A 21,199-nucleotide genomic window follows, 5' to 3' on the forward strand; every position below is an offset into this window, starting at 1 on the left:
GTCCTCAGAAGTGTGCTTCCACGACCCCATCGGGGAGAATCGAACCCGGGACATTTGACTTTGAGCGTGAACATTTAACCTCAGAATAATGAGCCAACATCCAACAGCGTAGATGTCTAACTTCAGTCACAATTTATGATACTGTTCAACTATCTTCCGTTGCCTTCAGTGGATAACATTCTCGTAACCAACATACTTTTTTGTAGTTGTACTAATTAATTATTTCTGTGGTTTTAATACTGGCCAATACAAACTTGAATCCCGTGATGAGAAATAGTGGTTTCAACATTTCAGACTATTTCTAATAAAGATTAAACCTATATATATCGGTTCCAACTGGTTTCTTTCAGCTTAATAACATTATGAGTGACCGCATATATACGTCATGAATTAGATAAGTGTGGCGTCTTTGACTGAATGATTTGACATTGATGCAAAATAAACTGATTACTTATTGGATAATAACTAGTATCACGTTTTAGCATACCTTATGTTTGACCGCATCCTATCAATCAATTAGCAGTGTAGCCTTTGGGTTACTAAATATTACATACACTATTTTGATGTTAACTGATTACAAAACAAGAAGTACTCAGCCTTGGACATCGGGTTCCGTCCAAGTTTATATTTGTCAGTACAGTATATTTGCAATCTTGTAAGAACTAATTGTTTCTGTATGATTCCTGAATTCATATCACTTATAGTTGTAGTCGAGGATAAAAGTTACCATCGCATTTGAGTACGAAACCTTATTTTATTGACTAAACACAGTAACGCAGTTATTTGAACGCTTTATAGCTAGAGAGTATTTTAATTTGAAACACTGAAATTATGTTATAAACTTACATTTGAATATAGTGTAAAACAGACAATGATTTAATTCTGTATTTAATTAAAATAAGGACTAAACCAACTATTTATATAATTTCAATTGTATTTCAAGTTCTTTCCTATCAATATGACGTAAACACACGAAATAAAAACATTTTTAATATCTAAACGTATAATAGGGTTGACATCGTCTTAGCGGTTTAGTGTACAGAATAGCTGTGAAATATATAATCTAGAATATATGGATGATTTGATGTTGTTTCCCTTATGTATTTTACAGTACAGTAACTGTTTAACAAAAGTTCTCAAATGAAACCAGTGTAAATGTACACAAGATTAATGACTATCAACTTTTTAGCGGTTAAGTTACTGAACTTTTAACGATTAAGTCACAAATTATAACTTCAAACCACTAAAAATTAATTTGATGAAAATTGAACATAATATACAGTGGGGGTCACTTTATTGCTAATCAAGTCTCCTAATGATAAGTCCATGTTATTGGCCAAGAAATTGTCTCATTTTTCAAGGGGTATATATATATATAAGTGTACACATATCTCTCCATTTAACTGAACCAACAAAACTTCCTTCTCACTCTTAGTCTTCTCACTAAGTAACCGATTAGGAGCATACTTATAGAAAGTTTATTTATCGATCTCCGTTTTGAATGCTTCATATAATAACAGCAGACTTCACGAAAATCAATAAATCTTAACAAATCTACTATTTCACAGATTGAAATCATGAGTCAATTGAAGCAAGACCACTATGGAAAACCTGGAAGCACTGGACGGCCGTTTCGTCCTGTTTTTTGTTCAACTCAATTTTTCATGATTCTTGACATCTTAGATGAAGTTTATAATTTATCAAGATATGAATTAGGATCTGACGATACATAAAAAATGCTTCCACTGACTTAGTTTTTAATGTGTTTATTTTCCAATGTAGAAAAGTGATAACTTTTGAAAAAGAAATGTTATTTATATCATATGACTTGTTAATAAATGATTGAATTCAAGTCTCAATTAGATACAAACTTCACTAATCTTATGCTAGTGTTGTGAGAAAACCAATTCCTGTCTAAGTGATTAAGAAAAAAAGTCTGATAGTGATAATCAGTAGTTAGGTGGAATGCTTAACTGAGTTATGCTTGATATTGAAATCCTGGATCGGACGATATATATTAAGAACACAAAAATAATTCATATGAATGTAATTGACCTCTAAAATAAATCAATCTGATATTTGAATACATAATTTGTTTTGTATTGTATGATTTACTCACAGTTAGATATGTATAAAATGAATTGTGTAGTATTGATTACCAAATAGTCAGTGACATACAATACGAACATATTTACAATATCATAGAATTCGGCATCTATAACTAACGAATATAACTAATTGACTGAGTTAAATAACTACTCTTTCTCATGATGTGGTTGCATGTCACAACTGATTAGATAAAGATTCATTCCCTTTGTCATTATCATTGGAATTGACTAAGTCATTGTTCGTCATATTTTAGTGGCCCTATATCTGACTACAGTTAGATCGGACAAATGATCGTTATCGGGTGATTACTGTCGAAATATACATCATGGCTACCCTCGTATATAATCATCGACTTAAACCACGTTAGTAAAAAACGAAATCAAATAAGTCATATACGAGAATGGATTTCCGAATACCTATATTTCGTACAATCATTGATCAAAACATAAAATCAGAGAGATGGAGAGAAGGAAGCGACAAGGGCTGGGGAAGTCATGTTAGCCAACTCGATTTAACCAAGCTTGAATCGATATTGATAGTCGAAAAAAAGTTATAGACTCATAATAAGTAGGGTAAGTAATTAACACACATGTGATCATAAAACAAAACAGTTTGGAATCATAAGCGAATAAGTGACGGTAAAAATGTGGCTTGAGTAGAATGAATAGATTGATCTATTCAGAGGCTAGAATGACCTTGTGGGCTTGGCATAGTATCCGCCCCTATGATATCACCATCAAATGATATGGGATTCATTTTGGATACCATTGGCAAAACAATGATAACATTGGATTTTGTTTAGTATATACTCCTGTTCTCATAAAAATCGTTTTGTCCGTTTAGTCTACAGACTATATCTCTTTTATTGACCTTGTATTTAAGATAATTCTCTATCGTCATCTAATTGATAATTCGGCAGACATTTTTAATTTCACTTTATCTCTTATCTTCAATTAAAAAATTTTTTTTATGAACTGAATCGTAATATCATGAGTATCCATTTACTGTAGACGACGTTGAATATTATGGAGCTAAAATTGAAAGTAATGAATTTGAATTCGAAGGACGTTCTGAGACTTTTGAATGAGGCATCGTATCTAAATCCGGATTGAAACTGACTTTAAGACTGTCTACTATTGACTCTCATTAGTACCTACACTCAGTGGATCAGTTTAATATGTCATTTGCATTTGTCATTCCTCGTCATATGAATATTACTAGTTAGAAATTAAACTGCCCCAGTGAGTATGACTGATCATGCTAGATAACTGAACAGTAGGGGAGTAATTTATTAACCGCAATTAGAGAATGAAAAACAAATAACAGTAGTTAGTGAATGAAATAAATTTTGCAGTAAGTCATATGAATTTGCCATACGCCAAGTATTTAAAAGCTGAGAAATTAAAATGCATATAATGATTAATCGTAGAATACTTCTATAGGTTACAATCGATTGATCACTGAGTGGTGACTAATGTCACGTTTGCCTGGTCCTTTTAAGTGGTGATCGAATTCTACCGATCAAGTTCCAAAGTGCTCAATACTCTGAGGGAATTAGGCTATTGTGAAATATGTTAAGATGTTAGATACTTAGAGGTAATCCAAATCGGAACTTAGGTTTCGTCAGCATGATGTGCCTGTAGTATTGAGGGAACTGGCGGCCCAGCGATGTTTTAAGAAGTAAACCTATGCGGCACAAGAGCACCCATCCCCCAAGACTACGGGCAAAACTTTGCTGACTAGTATCAAAATATCACGAAGCCTAGGCCCATGGTTGCCTGTCAGTTATCTCCAACTACCTAACAGTTCTAAAAATTCCATTTCCCTCAAAAATTTGCTCCGATAAAAAAAAATTAGACGTGAATTTTAGTCTGTGTAATTTTGAGGTCAGAAAAAGTCTTCAAGTATTGATTTCGTCTATTAACTAAACCTTAAACAGTCTCTAATTCTCATATTAGCTTTGACCAACGATCACTGACTTCTCTTACAAATTGTTTATTCATTTAGTTCGAAAAAAACCATGACTAATGATGGTTACTAGTGAATTATTCTTGATACTGGTTAGGAATATTTCTTTAACCTACTTCTGAATATCACTCTTTATTGAACGACTATATATGCCCAATATCTTGACATAAATTTCTATGTCAACATTGTTATTTCAGTGTTTTATTTTCCAATGGTTTCTACTCAGTTGTTTTGCTACAATCAGGTGATACTAAGATGTCTTTTCTCATATCTTATGCCTTTTCAGATGTTAGAACAATCAGGTATAGAATACTTTGAAGTGAATTTTAGACAGTGGATTTCTGTTTAACAATTTATCACGAATAGAACATAATTAATGTATAGTGCAGAAAAGTCTCAAACCTAAAACGCAGCAGGTGTCTATTACTCATTTTTCTCTATCAGTAGTTCGCTAGTTGATATGAATAACAGTGATGTAATATTTCTTTAAGAATTTATCTGTAAAACAAAAATATGAAGGTAAGCCTATGATATACGTGGAAATGGTTTCAAAATCAAGGTGTGTACATCAAAACAGAATGTTATCTATTGGATGTAGATGATTAGTTACGGCTATTACTAACAATCCTATGCTCTTTATCCCAAACCTATCCTTAAATTCTAAACTCTGCATTCTAGCCCTATATCCTTATCATTAAAATAATAACCATAACTTTTAATTCTAAAGCTTAAATCTTAGTATTAACATTATAAATCGTTCATATTTAATGTTTTCTGACTGACGAAATAGGGTCGAGAATTTGTCAAGGTCATTTGGGATGACTACAGCTCACTTATATGGTTCATCTTTACCAATTCATTCACCGAGTGAGATGATGATCAGTTGAAAATCAACCAATTAAAGTGCTTTTATTACTGATTACGGATAGTGTGTAAATATTACAAGATATTGGGAATAGTATTAGGGACGTTTTGCCGCGTACTTCTTCCAAGTGTGAATGTCGATAAAGCTACCAGTTCGTTTTGCACATTTCGATAATCTTATAATGTGAAGATGGAGTTAATCTGTAAATATGATGTTCTGACACAGTACACTTTGAATAATCTGGTCAAAGTTATATTCTTAAGTTAATGTAGGCCTTGGGCATAAATAGACTCAAATCCTTTTTGTGTTTTTGACAATCAATTGATTCCAACTTTGAATCTATTTGATTTAAAGGCCTAAGATGGTCTGCGATAGGGTTCTTATTCATTCGAAATCATATTAATTGCTTCTTTTGTTTATTTTTAATTATCACTTTATGTTTATTTGACCTTTAATTAAATCGGTGACCTTGACTAGTTTTTTGTAAATAAAAATGATATGTGTGATCAAACTAATCGGAATGTATAATGCGTATACGTTACATTTTTAAAATCAATATCAGCTACTCATCACGTTATAAAAAAGCCGTTTTTCAGATAAATGAAGAAGAATAGAACCGTTAACATTTTCCGTGTGGTTAACTCTTTTCGACTGAGTGATGAAGATTAAGTATAGTGTACAAAAAAATAAAGGTGAAAATAATCACCGTACACCATTGTCTTCAGTGAGTTGTTATCTCACAACAGACCGGTTGAACTCCACTGGTAACGGCTTCTCACTAGAACTCCAGGAGTTTTTCTTGAAGTCAGTCACTAATGAGCAGTTGATTATTATCAGAATGGGTTTTGTGGAGAGTTTTTAGAAATTTTCACAGATTGAAATCATGGATGCGCACTGCTGAGGAGTCCCATACCAGGACGAAACGGCCGTCCAGTGCTTCCAGGTTTTCCATGGTGGTCTGGCTTCAACTGACTCATGATTTCAATCTGTGAAAATTTCTAAAAGCTCTCCACAAAACCCATTCTGATAATAATCAACTGCTCATTAGTGACTGACTTCAAGAAAAACTCCTGGAGTTCTAGTGAGAAGCCGTTACCAGTGGAGTTCAACCGGTCTGTTGTGAGATAACAACTCACTGAAGACAATGGTGTACGGTGGCGCAACTTCGTGGATTGGTTGAAGTTAGACGTTAACACCGTTGGATGCCGGCTCAGTGGTCTAGTGGTTAAGTGCTCGCGCGCGAAACCAGTAGGTCCTGGGTTCGAGCCCCGCGTGGTGCGGGATCGTGGATGCGCACTGCTGAGGAGCCCCATACCAGGACGAAACGGCCGTCCAGTGCTTCCAGGTTTTCCATGGTGGTCTAGCTTCAACTGACTCATGATTTCAATCTGTGAAAATTTCTAAAAAACTCTCCACAAAACCCATTCTGGTGAAAATAATCACTTAACTATGAATGGTAGTTTATGCAGCTTTATTGAGAAGTCATTACCAGTGAAGATCAACGATGTCACTCGCGAAATAACTGTAACGAAAAACAATGGATAATGGTCAAGCAAAATCGTAAATTGATTGAAATTTTACATGTAAACCATTGGATATTAGCCCAATTGTGTAAAGATTAGGAGCTTGCTCAGATGTCTAAAAGCCGTTGGTTCGATCGCCAGTGCCATTGTAGAGGAGCATCACCAATAAGTTCCATCCATATTAGGACGAAATAGATGTAGACTGCTTCCCGATTCTTAGTGTTTGACTAAGTGAAGTGCAAACTGTGAAAATCTATGACACAATAATATCACAACAATTGTAAAATAGTTTTAGTAAGAAAGTTTTTTATTTCTTTGCTTAATTTTCTCCCTATTGAAGAAAATTATCGGTTCAAGTATATGCTTCTGGAATCAGTGTGTTCCTTTTCAGCTAGGTAGTTTGTCTGTAAAGCTTCAACTATTTTTAAAAGCCATAGAGACAAATTAATGGATAGAGGTTTAGTAGCCTTAAGATTAAGCCCTCTCCAGTAGCCTCGAAGGTGAATGAGCATTAATGAATTCCGTACTAAGACTAAATAGCTATTTCATATAACTGTCCATCATGTAAACTATGAAACCATGAAACGTATGTTCAACGTTTTTTTGAATATTCAACAACTAGGTTTCTTTGACATAGAATAAATGGAACAAAGCTAGTTATGGAATATGGAATGTGCACTTTTTCCTCTTCGGGACTTGTCAGCTGGAGGTACATATTTCTCATAATTAGTCTCCACTCCTAAACTCGAATCAAGCATTGTTCGCTTCAACACATCATTATGTTATCCACTTAACTTGTATCATAATGACTACATCGAGACAATCCATACTGGATGCACATATGCCAATTTATACTGATCAAATTTCGGTCACGGAGGGTCCACCTAGGAGAGTTGGAAAACCCTGATTCTAAATCAATAGTTCGCATGGGCTCCAGTATCCTGAGGGAACAAATGGCGTATGAACCAATTGTTGTTCACCGGCTAACATAGTACTGCATCTCTTGACGTTACTCCACTGCTTTGTGGATCAGACCGTTAGGTTGAAGGCTCCGGTTGTAACCCCCTGAGAAAACCATCTGCTTTAGTCCGGGAACCCGGGCAGTATCACAGCCTACATACAAATTGAGTTGTGTGACACATGTATTCCGTGCCCATTTGTACCAATATTTATCTGTTTAAATAAAATTTCGGTCAAAAATAACAATTAAATATTCTAAACTACTTAGAGTTGAATTAAAACTCTCTTTGTTATTTAAACTTATTTATGCCTAAAAATGTTTTGAAAACATAATAATAATAATAGTTCATATTTTGTTATTGGAATTACTGTAATTTCTCCCTTTTCTTTACTTTCTGTTAATAGTGTTTTATCATCGTTTATGATGTAACAGATATAGAATCATTTGAACAAATACGTAAATATTGGCTTAGATCCGTAGATGAGGTAACTATTTAAAATGTAATTTACATATGTATAATGTTTATATTTGAAAATGATTCAATTGATGAAGGTTCATTTTTTGTAGCCAAATTTAAGATCATTAAAGATACCATATTATTAAACACTCGAAACATTTATTCTAATGTATTTTACTAATTTTTATTGTTAATGGTGTTCTACGATTTAAATGTGTTAAGTTACATATTGTGATGTTGACAATGATCACAGTTAGATCATCTATTATAAAGGATACAATCAACATTTAAATCATCCACCTGAGTTGTAAATCTTTTTTATCATTTCACTAACAGATCATGTTTAAATGTTCTGAGAATGGCTCAAAAAAAATTTATAGTACAGTGAATATTATTAATTTACAATGATAAAGAATAAATCTGTTGACAAGTTTGGTTGACTGAACCGAAGACGATCACAAAGTCGTTAAATTGTTAAAAAATGTACTATCGTTGTATATTACTTACTTACTTACGCCTGTTACTCCTAATGGAACATAGGCCGCCGACCAGCATTCTCCAACCAACTTTGTCCTGGGCCTTCCTTTCTAATTTCATCCAATTCTTGTTCATTTTTCTCATGTCTATCTCCATTTCTCGGCGTAATGTGTGTTTTGGTCTTCCTCTCCTCCTTTGGCCTTGAGGATTCCATGTGAGGGCTTGTCTCGTGACGCAGTTAGGTGCTTTCCTCAATGTGTGTCCTACCCACTTCCAGCGCTTCTTCCTGATTTCTTCCCCTGCTGTGATCTGGTTTGTTCTCTCCCACAGTACGTTGTTGCTAATAATGTCCGGCCAATGGATCTGAAGTATTTTTCATAGACAACTGTTAATAAACACCTGTATTTTCTGGATGATGGCTTTCGTATTTCTCCAGGTTTCCGCCCCATACAGTAGAACTGTCTTGACATTTGTATTAAAAATCCTGACCTTGGTGTTGGTTGACAGTCCCTCCGGGGGCTAATGCCGTTCGCAAGCCCGGATAAAGGAGGAGGGTTGGGCATGGGGTTAGCGACCCCATCTCGTAGGAAACTAACTCGCTAAAAAAACACTAACCAGAAAAATCGTTGTGTATTACATTAGTATTGTTCAGTCAATGGTTTCACATCATTCTAATAATACTTCGAATATTTTTTATCATAACATTGTAAAGACTGTTGAATGTTATAGTTTTTACCACGAGCGTATCCTAATTAAATATTAACCATTCCAAATATAGAACCACTGTACACCTACTTTTTTTCTTTATATTTGGACTCCTTCTCTATATCTATCCATAAATCCCCTCAAAGGGGATAAAAACACAGGATCTTCAGGTTTCATAGCGAGTGTTTAGTTTGTAAACTATTAAGCCGGAGTTGATTTGTTTCCATCCCTAACTTTCCTTCATTTTATAAATCGTGTTTCACCTTTACCTGGATGGAAATGTTTTTCTCTATTTTTTAAAGTTTTTTTAATATTCTTTATAGACATCATGTTATTGTTCTTAATATTTTGATGTAATTAAATTTAAGTCCGAACAAAAAGTATGTAAAACTACTTGTGTGAATACGTGCTTATGAACGTACGTATGTATGTATGTTTGTGTATAAATTCAATGTTACCTAATTATTCTTCCATGTATTTATAAACACTCATTTATATATCATCTCTGCTAATTGTTTTTTTCACAGTGAATACCATTCAGACACTTTCAGACTCATTTGCCTTTTTCTCTCTCTAAACAGTCAAATATTTTCCCCGTTTATCATGATACACAGATAGATAGATAGATAGATAGATAGATAGATAGATAGATAGATAGATAGATAGATAGATAGATAGATAGATAGATAGATAGATAGATAGATAGATAGATAGATAGATAGATAGATAGATAGATAGATAGATAGATAGATAGATAGATAGATAGATAGATAGATAGATAGATAGATAGATAGATAGATAGATAGATAGATAGATAGATAGATAGATAGATAGATAGATAGATAGATAGATAGATAGATAGATAGATAGATAGATAGATAGATAGATAGATAGATAGATAGATAGATAGATAGATAGATAGATAGATAGATAGATAGATAGATAGATAGATAGATAGATAGATAGATAGATAGATAGATAGATAGATAGATAGATAGATAGATAGATAGATAGATAGATAGATAGATAGATAGATAGATAGATAGATAGATAGATAGATAGATAGATAGATAGATAGATAGATAGATAGATAGATAGATAGATAGATAGATAGATAGATAGATAGATAGATAGATAGATAGATAGATAGATAGATAGATAGATAGATAGATAGATAGATAGATAGATAGATAGATAGATAGATAGATAGATAGATAGATAGATAGATAGATAGATAGATAGATAGATAGATAGATAGATAGATAGATAGATAGATAGATAGATAGATAGATAGATAGATAGATAGATAGATAGATAGATAGATAGATAGATAGATAGATAGATAGATAGATAGATAGATAGATAGATAGATAGATAGATAGATAGATAGATAGATAGATAGATAGATAGATAGATAGATAGATAGATAGATAGATAGATAGATAGATAGATAGATAGATAGATAGATAGATAGATAGATAGATAGATAGATAGATAGATAGATAGATAGATAGATAGATAGATAGATAGATAGATAGATAGATAGATAGATAGATAGATAGATAGATAGATAGATAGATAGATAGATAGATAGATAGATAGATAGATAGATAGATAGATAGATAGATAGATAGATAGATAGATAGATAGATAGATAGATAGATAGATAGATAGATAGATAGATAGATAGATAGATAGATAGATAGATAGATAGATAGATAGATAGATAGATAGATAGATAGATAGATAGATAGATAGATAGATAGATAGATAGATAGATAGATAGATAGATAGATAGATAGATAGATAGATAGATAGATAGATAGATAGATAGATAGATAGATAGATAGATAGCAACATATGGATGAACAACTCAGTTGGTAGTCATGAATAATTTGTGTAATTTGCATAATAATCAAATTTATGTTAAATTATGTACACATTATTTATATGGACAAGAATTATCATCATCTTGAATATTGAATCATGAAAAAAGAATTCAGAATAAAAAAACAATCAGCATAAAGAGATTGATGGAATAAAAGCACCGTCTGAATTCCTTTCTTTTATTATTATTGTTGTTATTTTTGTTGTTATCCCATTTTTTAAATTTTGTTATTCATGGTTAATTTACTATATTCAAAACAATCATTCTGTTTTGGGAAATAAACTAATGTATTACTACCGGTTCAGTGTATTAAGATAAAATCGGATTTCAAATGTTAGTGTACATACATGTAATGATTTGATCGGGCAATTTAGTATCAGCTAATTAATCGATTGGTTAATTGTAAGCAACACAGAACTTGATGAATATATCCATTGATTCGAGTTGCTGCATCATAACAGTACAGTGAGATGTAATTATAGAGAATTAGAATTATTAACAGTATTAGTGGAGATTGAAAACATTAGTCACAAACAAAATGATTAGGGAAGAAGTAATGAATCAACAGTATAAAAAGTACAAAAGAATTTTTAAACTCGGGATTTATGAGATGATGGGTGGAATTATCTATACTGTCCCGGCTGATTCTGACCCATATCGATCTGGTATGATAATAAACAACCCCATTCATAACAAACAGTTTATTACTGAATTATATTTTCTTAAATATAGATCAAGTAATCTATAGAGTTTAAAATTAAACACATGAAAACAGATTTCGTGTATACTTTCAGCTAAGGTATTTATCATATTTCGTAATATCTGCGTTTTTGAAAGATTTCATTACTCCCAAAGCAGTCTTTTCATTTCAATTTGATAGTAACTGTGAGAACCATTGCTAACAAAAAACTACTCGATTCCCTTTTTGGGTAATTAAACCAATCAACTTAGTGGTCTGAAGGTTAAGTGCTGATCACTAAGCTTGAAGCCCCTCGATTAAATTTCGGGCAGGAAATTTTGAAGCAGTGGACAGCCTTTATGAGATAGTGGGAAAGATTTGTAGCTCAGATAAATGATTTAAGCGGAGTTTTGTTCTCTGAGATGCACTATTTGTCTGTGGAGTTTTTATTGTTCTTTTAAACAACATCATCAGCACAAACCTGGAATTTGCAATCAGAGAACAAAACTCCACCTAAACAGTATGTTTTTGTTTTGGTCTAGGACCCCTCAGAAGTACTCATTCACGACCGCACCCCAGGGGATCACACGTAAACGCTAAACCTCTAGAAAACTGAGTCAAGGTCCAGCGGTATACAAGTCTAATTATAATCAATTTTTAAAGTGCACCATTAGATTATTGGCTGACAGATTTTAAGAAATCGAATCGATTTGTTTATTGTTGCATAAATATTGAACAACGGATTAACTGATTAAACGTTTTAGTGACTTGTTTCTATTAACGATAAAAATTGGTTTGAAAGTTGCACTTACCGTGAAACATAATGGCTCTGCTTTCAACGCCTTGTGAAGTCCACGTTGCTATGGGACTTCTACAATTTGTTTATGGAAGATTTTTTAAAACGGTTAGTGTGGTGGAGCGGTGGTATAAAGATCTTAGCTAACATATTGGCGCTGCTCATCCAATCATAGGTGAATTATTAACGTCTTAATGGATTGAAAAATGAACAGATCATTTCATGGATCTAGCAATAGCTTAGGAAATAAAAGTAAAAGAAGGTAGCATAACGTATTAAACTTGTTGTAGACGATCATAGAAATACACAGATACTAGACTATTTATGCGTTATAGTACAGAATTTGGATCTTCACATTTGAACACATCAAAGTTTGTTGTAAAAATTTAAAAATGCAGTTAACATTTACATATAAATTGCACAATCAAATTACTTTCCTGATGTTCCCTGTTGAGTTATTATTATTCATCACTACGTCATTATATTACTCATTTGATGCTTGCCTTTGTTGATGTACGTTCTAATGAATTGTGTCCGTTTACACTTACCCTTTCTGTCATGCCCTTATTGGAGGGTACCACTTACTGGAATAAACTAGTAAAAACACTTATCTAATCCCAAGAATTCTCTAAACGATATTAGCTCACAAACTTTTTTTCTAGTAATCATGTTAACTTCACCTCGTTGTGTTAATGCAATCTGGTAACTTTGACCAACGAACATTTTTATAAAGCTCTGCATTGATGATGATTAACTAGCTGAGTCTATGATGAATACTAAGTTTGAAAATTAAGCATTTGCATAGCTTGATCACTTTTTTCATTTGTCGTTGTTATTGAAATGTAAGTTGTTCATCAATTTTTACATTCACTTCTATTCTTTTCTCACTATCTATTTATAATTTTTAATAATATTCATTCAGCATATGGATGATGCAGTGCCGGTGATTTTCGTGGCTAATAAAATTGATATGATGAAAGACAAAAGAGTGTCAACAGAACAAGGTCAACAAGTAAGTGTATTAGAAATTGTGCTAAACTTCAAGTTATCAATATTCTTATTATTAATGAGTGTTAATTTCATATCAAAGCTTCAACTATACGATCGAGTGAAATGTAAATCCATCGAAGAAAAGAATGCAATATTATGCACAAAAACGATACTTTTATTATGAAAATATATGAATTATGTCGAAAACCCAAATGATGAGACTATAATTTATGGACGACCTTTGAACGAATCTTGGATGACCTTGATAAATTCCAGCCGATCAGAAAACAATCGGTATAGAATAAGAATATATAGTACAAAACCAAAAAGTTAAAGTGGATACACTTCTTTAACATGGTTTAAAGACTTTTCATGGTTAGAAAGAGACTCGGCTGTTCTGAAGTCTTACTGCATAGAATACAGGAACTCATCCATGTGACTCCGTAATAGTCGACCTATGGAGCTAAATTATTTTATCTTCGATCACATTACTTCTATATTATTGGTGTGTGCTACCACGATGGGGTCTAAAATGTGTCGCTTGTGAACGGCGATACGATGCATGTAACCAAGTCTAGATAGGCATCGATATTGCTCTCCAAACATCCGTGTGTATTATGGCACCCGGCTTCATATAATCTCGTAGAATTGGTATTACAGTTGTAACTTGTCACTGTTCTTTTTGAGATGATTTATCATATATACCAAGGACCTGAGAAGTATATTTTAGGAAGTGATACTTACACAGTCTTCTTTAACACTTCTTCCTCGGTTGAGTTCAAGTTTTCTAACGACGGTTTCGTAAAGTTCTACGGTTCTCTCGATTCCTCCAAACGACTGATCCAAGCCTGCCATCTTCATTACACATGTGTCTCGATAACACTCATACCGCTGAACTACCGAAGCTTCAGTAACATCTACAAAGTTTGCAGCCAGTGTTGTTGATACATCTATGATCTATTTCGCAACAATTATCATAATCTGTATGAGTGTCAATCGGGATTGAGCGAGAAAGTCTGTGGTGGTCGGTATTCGATATAATCCTTAAACTTCGTATACAGTTCGTCTTGATAACCGTTCTATATAACGCCCCAACCGTATATTAATCAGAAGGCGAATACGAAGCGTTGATTACGTTTATTACGAGACCACACACGTATCCAAATGTACAGATGCGCTAAACAAGCATAGAAGAGTTGTGCCGAAAGGCAAGCAAGCGAGCGAGAGCCAGAGCAAGAGCGAGACGAGAGTGTGTGTATTGAATATGAATAACATGGATATATATATATATATATATATATATATATATATATATATATATATATATATATATATATATATATATATATATATATATATATATATATAGTGAAATGAATGAGTAATCGAGTCAAATAAGCGGTTAGTAGTAAGACTAGCAGAGTGAATAAATGCGTAGGCCGTAAGCAATATTCAAGCATATGTATTCCATACAAGCACAATAATAATAAGGGTACAATAAGTTGTTATAGTGCGGATGACTTTGTCCGCTAAATGAGTTAGCAAAAAGGCTTAACTGAGTTAAATGAGGATAAACTCAATTGCGCGTGAGTCACTGTAAGTCCCCTTTCTGGAAGACCTTTCTCCGATATATATTACATCGAAGTTCAAAATCGTCACGATAGTCTGCACAATGTCCAGTATTGATTTGAGCACCACGAATACAGGAACTCAATAATCCCATCAGTTGTATCCACTCAACCATAATGTCCTCGTCAAAATCCGCCGTAAACTGATCGTACGTGAGTGTTGGGTAATAAAATAGGCTCCATGACCTATAGAGCGCTCACTCGTCTTTCATTGGCTTGTTCATAAATTAGAGTCTTGCCTTTAAGTGCTAGGCAATATTATGTAATGACTGATGGCCATAAACTCAGAAAATTGTCAGAATGGAAACTAACTACTAAATGTTAGTATGTAGCATAAATTATATACACTAAAGGAATTGAACAAGGTGAGGGTAAAAACAGTATAAATCAAATTAATGAGTATGTTGTATATTATTAGGATAGAAAGGTCCAGTAGATGAGGGAATATCGTATATACTTAGAGACATATTCATTTGACACAGGGGAAGAAAGTAATTTATGCTCAAATGATCATCAGTTTTAGAAGGGGAATAGGAAGCAAGAACAACTTTTATGATAGGTGGATTTAGTGTTTAGAGGGCAACAATTAACATTATGTATTGATTTGTTCACTAATACCGATCAATATTTATAATACATTGCCGAAACATATTAATCGTTACACATTCACTATATCGCTGACTGACTAAACCTAAGTATTTGAAGCTTTTAGCCAGACGTTTTCAATCCTGCTGACCTACTATTTACCTTTTTTGACAACGGTGTTTGGAAATCAACTTATAACTCGGAAATACATGTTGTTATCCATTGCCAGAAGTCGTTAACAACCTATCCTGTAAAACTAGTGACTAATATAAACGTTGAGTTCTTGGAACATTTATTTAGTGGTAATAATCCATTAGTGACCAATAATTTTGACTGTATTTCATAGGTTTATGGTTTCAGTAATGAAGTTAGATCATAAAATCATAATTTTTTATTATTATCATTACTGTGCACTTTAGGAGAAGTCCCCTTAAACGAATCTGACTATAAATCTTATATAATCAGAGAAATCGTTTAAAGTTAGGAAATGTTAAAGAATTTGTTGCGTTATGAGGTGTTCATTTTCGATACTGATACTCAAGCTTCCTATACGCAAATCCAACGGGGTACTTGAATGAAAAGGCTGAGAGTGAGAAGGCGTCACTCAACTTCATGGTCTAAGATATTTGTAAATGACTTACTTTGAAGATGATTGCATGTTTAAATGTGGCTTTACTGATGGTAATTTTTATAAAAAATATTCAGTTTAATTTACTACTCATTCGACCCCACTTCTCTTCTCTCCCCAACATCAGTTGACATCTCAACAAGCAGCTCATGGTTTCTTTGAGACAAGTGCAAAAACCGGTAAAAATATACAAAATTTATTTCAAGCAGTTGCTGAGTGCATGGTGTCTACATGGGGTGCTCCTAAAGTTAGTCTGATTTTCCGTTTTTCTTGAAATAAGAACCAAAAATAATTTGATTCGTGTTTTGTCAGGTTTTTATCCTTTTTGTCTACCTATCTCATTAAATACGAATTTTGAAATGGTAGAGGATACTTTTAGCCCAGTGGAGATGATTTCAGTAAAGTCGCATTCACTGTATTCGGTGATTAAGTTGTGCCGCTTCATTGTCTTTTGAACAATATCATCGATACAAAGTTCTGATAGAAGTGACCTACTTAAACTTCACCACATATGACTACCGGTTCATTCTGTCGAGCCTGAATGAGAGTGGTTATTATTGTCGATACTTGTCCTGTCGTTGTCCGCATATTTATTTTGATTGTCTTTCACTATAACCCGATAATTGACCTTATAGTTGTTTAAGATTGATACGATACATGGAAATTAGTCCTAACACTCAGATCTTAATTGATTAGAGAGATGGTGACCTACAAACCGGTTTCATCTAATCGCCTACAAAATGTTAATGTGCTCATTTTTTTGTGAATATTTTGTAAATAATTTTACCATCTTATTAAACAACAAAAATCTATTCCTCTGATTAGTGGTTTTGTAAAATCAGAGGTTAAGGTCAATAATTCGGTCACGAGAGCAGCCATCATTCAGTCATATCATATAATCGAATATTATCGATCGGTCAGCATTATTATCTTTTATTTTAACAATCATAAACTCGTTCATAAAACCGTAAGAGGGTAAGTCAAAAAAGTGGTCACGACTTAAGGTGTAGTGCACCAATTATTGATAAGGTCAGGTTCCAGAGATAATGAATGGTTCGGTTTCTTGTGGATTTCATTGACAATTACTATTAGATTGAGTTTGAGTGTTATCGTGTTGAAGGTTCATTAATCATTGATGCTTATTATTCACATTGTTGAGTGTCATATTTGGATCATTCATCGACACGGTTCTTCGAATACCAAGGAATTTTTGTGACTGTTTGCAGTAAGTGAGTATTAGTACTATCACTGAGATTACATTTTCTGGATTCTACTGTTATCTACATCCCATGTTTTGACTGTTGTTTCATTCCAAGTGCGTAACTCATTACGGAAAAAAAGCTGAAAAAGTTTAATATGACAAATTTGTTGCACATCGAAAACGTTGTTGATAACTTCACTCCGAACGACTGTGTTGGAACTAGACATTTTTAGTTTAATTTTAATGTTATATCACATCAGAAAAACAATACTTTCACATCTTCCTATTTAGATTATATTGGTAAATGTAAACTTTGACAAATTTACTTAGATATAATGTGAATTACATAATGAACACGAATCTGTATGATTGAAAGTAATAATATTTAGACTATTAAAGTTTAGAAGAGGGTATAAGAAACATGATGTTGATGATGATGAAGAGGTGAAAACATTGTAGTAAAATAAGAAGAGATGGATCGTGGCTATCAGTGGAATTCAGGACATGCGTCTCATTCAATTTGGGACTCGTCAGCTGGATGTATCTCCATCCAAAATGATATTCGCTCTGGGTCTCAAACCCATTCCCATTCACTTCAAAGGCTCAGTAGCTAAGTGGATAACGCGATGACGTTTGGAGCGAACAGTATTGGGTTCAAGTACCTAAGTGAACATCAACTCTGTAATAAGTCAGGTAAACTATATTTATGATCTGTTTTTACTATGACCGTATACATTCCACCCACATTTGTGTAAAATTCAGTACATAAGTAATATTATTGTGATTTAAGGTTGACGTGATTTTGTATATCATTTTGGGACTTATTCGGAAATGTGTTTTTGGGGAGTTAATAAATCTTCATTGCACTAATCTTTCGTGTTATCGTATTGCATCGTTGGGATTGTAGTGATTCTCGTTTCTTAGTATAAGCAGTCACACCGGTTAGTTGTAGTGATTCCCGATTGTAAAGTCAAGGCAGTAAGAATGCGGACTCAATAGAGTCGATACTTACATAACAGATACTACTCTTCGGATATAAAACAACTGACTACCCAGTTACAACAGTGACGACAGAGTCAATTTTTTCAGTCATAAAACCAAAATTGTCATGTATCATAGCGAAGGTCTAACACATAAATCATTGAATCAGTATCTGTAGGTTTATATGATTGAAACTTCAATTGAATTTTGATATTATACAAATATTCTTTAATATTCTTGGTGGATAATTAACTGGCTCAAAATCGATATAGTTGAACTCCATTAGTCATGGATTCTCACTAGACCACAGAAAACTACTTTTGGAAATTAGTTATTAGTAAGTACATGTTGATATTTATTATTATAGAAAGGTTTTGTTGAATTCCGAATTTATTTAGTGTAGTTGCATAGTTTATATATTGTTTTCACTATGTTTTTTAAAATTTTAGCGTTGGTATGAAATAAATACTGAGGGTAATAATAATTTAGATCCATGGTCAAATTCAGTGAGTTTTGTTTTCGCTTATTTCAACTCGTAGTATTATTAAAATAATAATAATAATAATAATAATAATCATTATTATTATTATCACCACTATTGTTATTATCACAGAATATTGAATTTCCAATAGAAGGTGGTTGGCGAAGTCTAGAAGGAACCCCTGGATCTAGATTTAGTGTAAATCGACACTCGCTAACAAAGTGTACCTTAAATCTAGAGGACTGTTGGTTCTTATGATATTCGAACTTGGGTTAAAACGTTTTACGTTTTAGGATGCTATTGTTCAACTATTCGAGTCACGAGAGACTTTCTTTCAGTCTGATTGACTAATCATTCTATATGTGATTGAAAGTTTTCAGATAAATAATGAACATAAGGTTGATATATATTCTCGGAAAAATCCCATTGAACAGTTTGACAAAGTGACACAAAACTGATGTTATGATGGTTCAGTTTTGTAACAATTCAAGTACTTCAACTTGCTTCACTTCGAAATTACCTCAATTTGTGGTAATATACTTTACCATCTAAGTTTCTATTATTCAAAAGATTCAGGAAAGTTATCATACTCTTCAGTTATCTTGTCATGTCACTTTTAATGATTTCATATCCACAGGCATCTTCGCCAAAGTAACTTCACTATCAGTGATCTGAATGGTGAATAAACGACTAGAAACCACAAAATACAGCGTATATTAGAATTTTTAATCAGTATAATTGATCGGTGATCTTCGTGAACCTTGCGTCACCCCTGAAGTCTTCCTAACCCTCACTGAAACCATTCATTTACTTAAAAAAAGCCGTTTTTCACCAAGTTATCTCTGTTAACAGCCTATTGGTTTCGTAATTTTTCTGAGAGACTTTTTCAATTTTCATCACGAATTAATGTCCATTTAGGTTATGGATTACCATGATAAATAAATACAATAATTTTTTCCCGCTTTTTATGTTCTAACAAATAGTTTTCTAAATTTTCTTTGAAAACCTTGTAGTATAATCATCGTCACAAGGATACAGTTCAACTGGATCAGAAAAGAGCTCCTAATAAAGTACAATGTTGTTTGACACATTGACGAATACGTATCTTTCGGATAGTAATGTGGCCTTATTATTAACTCTTTTCAAGTTATACTACTATAATATATATTAAGTAGTTAAATTTGTATTACATTTATTCTTCAGCATCGTTTGATATTAAACCTACTCCCCAAGAATACTCAAAATAAATTATTTATACATCCTTCAAGTAAAAATGTGTAAATAAAACATTTTCTATATTACAGATAGTTTATTATGCTTATTTACATTCATTTAAACTTACCATTCGTTAAAACATTAACACAAACATATGCACATTATCAACACAAGCACCCATGGTTTTTCACTAACCACTCACAATACACAGCAATCTCTTCATAATAAAATTTGAACTACCCTAAAATGAAGCCAAGTAGAGATGTTTCTTCTCAATTTAAGTAAACAAACATTACAATCAAATCTCTTTTTATTGTACAGTTGTTTCATTCACTCTAATATGCATATACGTATGGAAATATGTATGTGATGACACGTTATAGAAAACGTGGCTGCAATAAAATAAATATCAAGATAATTAATTAATCATTATAGAACTCACTTTCATGCCTTCATTCGTTATTATTACTTCTTTTCTTTTGTTTAACCAACCTACTTAAGAACGTTATCATTTACTGGTTAAAGTTATTTCTTTATTTTATTGATTTGCATGTTGGTTTGTTTGTTTGTTTCTTTATTCGGTAACATATCTTTTTCCCCTAATCCTAATATTATTATATATAGATAAATAGATAAATCTTTTGAAAGTACTTACAGAATTCATAAAAGTGTATACGGGCATGATTAGGTTGGTCCGAATGAAAATGTAATAATTTTAAGCGAAAAAATATGGAGGTACATTAGTTGAAAGTTATGATTTTCATAAATTGTTTCTATAGTACACTTGTCGCGACGATTTAATCTATATGAAGCGGTAGTTGAAAATAAGCATTTGTCAGTGACTTTATTGTTAAAGATGAATAACGCAGCTGTGCACTATTCCAGTGTCTTTACAGAGTACTTTCAATCATCAGTTTGGGGTTGTATAGGTTGTGAAGTTTCATTGAAATGATGGACCGATCAATCTTAGGCCATCATTAGAAACTTTTAGGCACTAGGAGGCCGTTTCATCCTAGCATGGGACTTAACACTAGCGCGCCTTCATAACCATGCACATTGGTG

The 21,199-nt window shown here is 32.9% G+C and overlaps 1 protein-coding gene across 1 annotated transcript in view; it reads left to right on the forward strand.

The window, feature by feature from the left end:
• RAB10_2 (Ras- protein Rab-10) overlaps positions 1–20,915 on the forward strand; it is a 47,824-nt gene extending 26,909 nt beyond the window's left edge. The window contains exons 5-9 of the mRNA XM_012937582.3: positions 7,831–7,911; positions 13,351–13,440; positions 16,387–16,506; positions 18,891–18,947; positions 19,936–20,915. Coding sequence (XP_012793036.1) covers positions 7,831–7,911; positions 13,351–13,440; positions 16,387–16,506; positions 18,891–18,947; positions 19,936–20,016 — 429 coding nt within the window. The 3' untranslated portion in view covers positions 20,017–20,915. The remainder of the gene's footprint in view (positions 1–7,830; positions 7,912–13,350; positions 13,441–16,386; positions 16,507–18,890; positions 18,948–19,935) is intronic.
• The last annotated feature ends 284 nt before the right edge of the window (positions 20,916–21,199 follow it).

This window comes from Schistosoma haematobium, chromosome 6 (genome assembly GCF_000699445.3).
Source record: "Schistosoma haematobium chromosome 6, whole genome shotgun sequence".
NCBI lineage: Eukaryota > Metazoa > Platyhelminthes > Trematoda > Strigeidida > Schistosomatidae > Schistosoma > Schistosoma haematobium.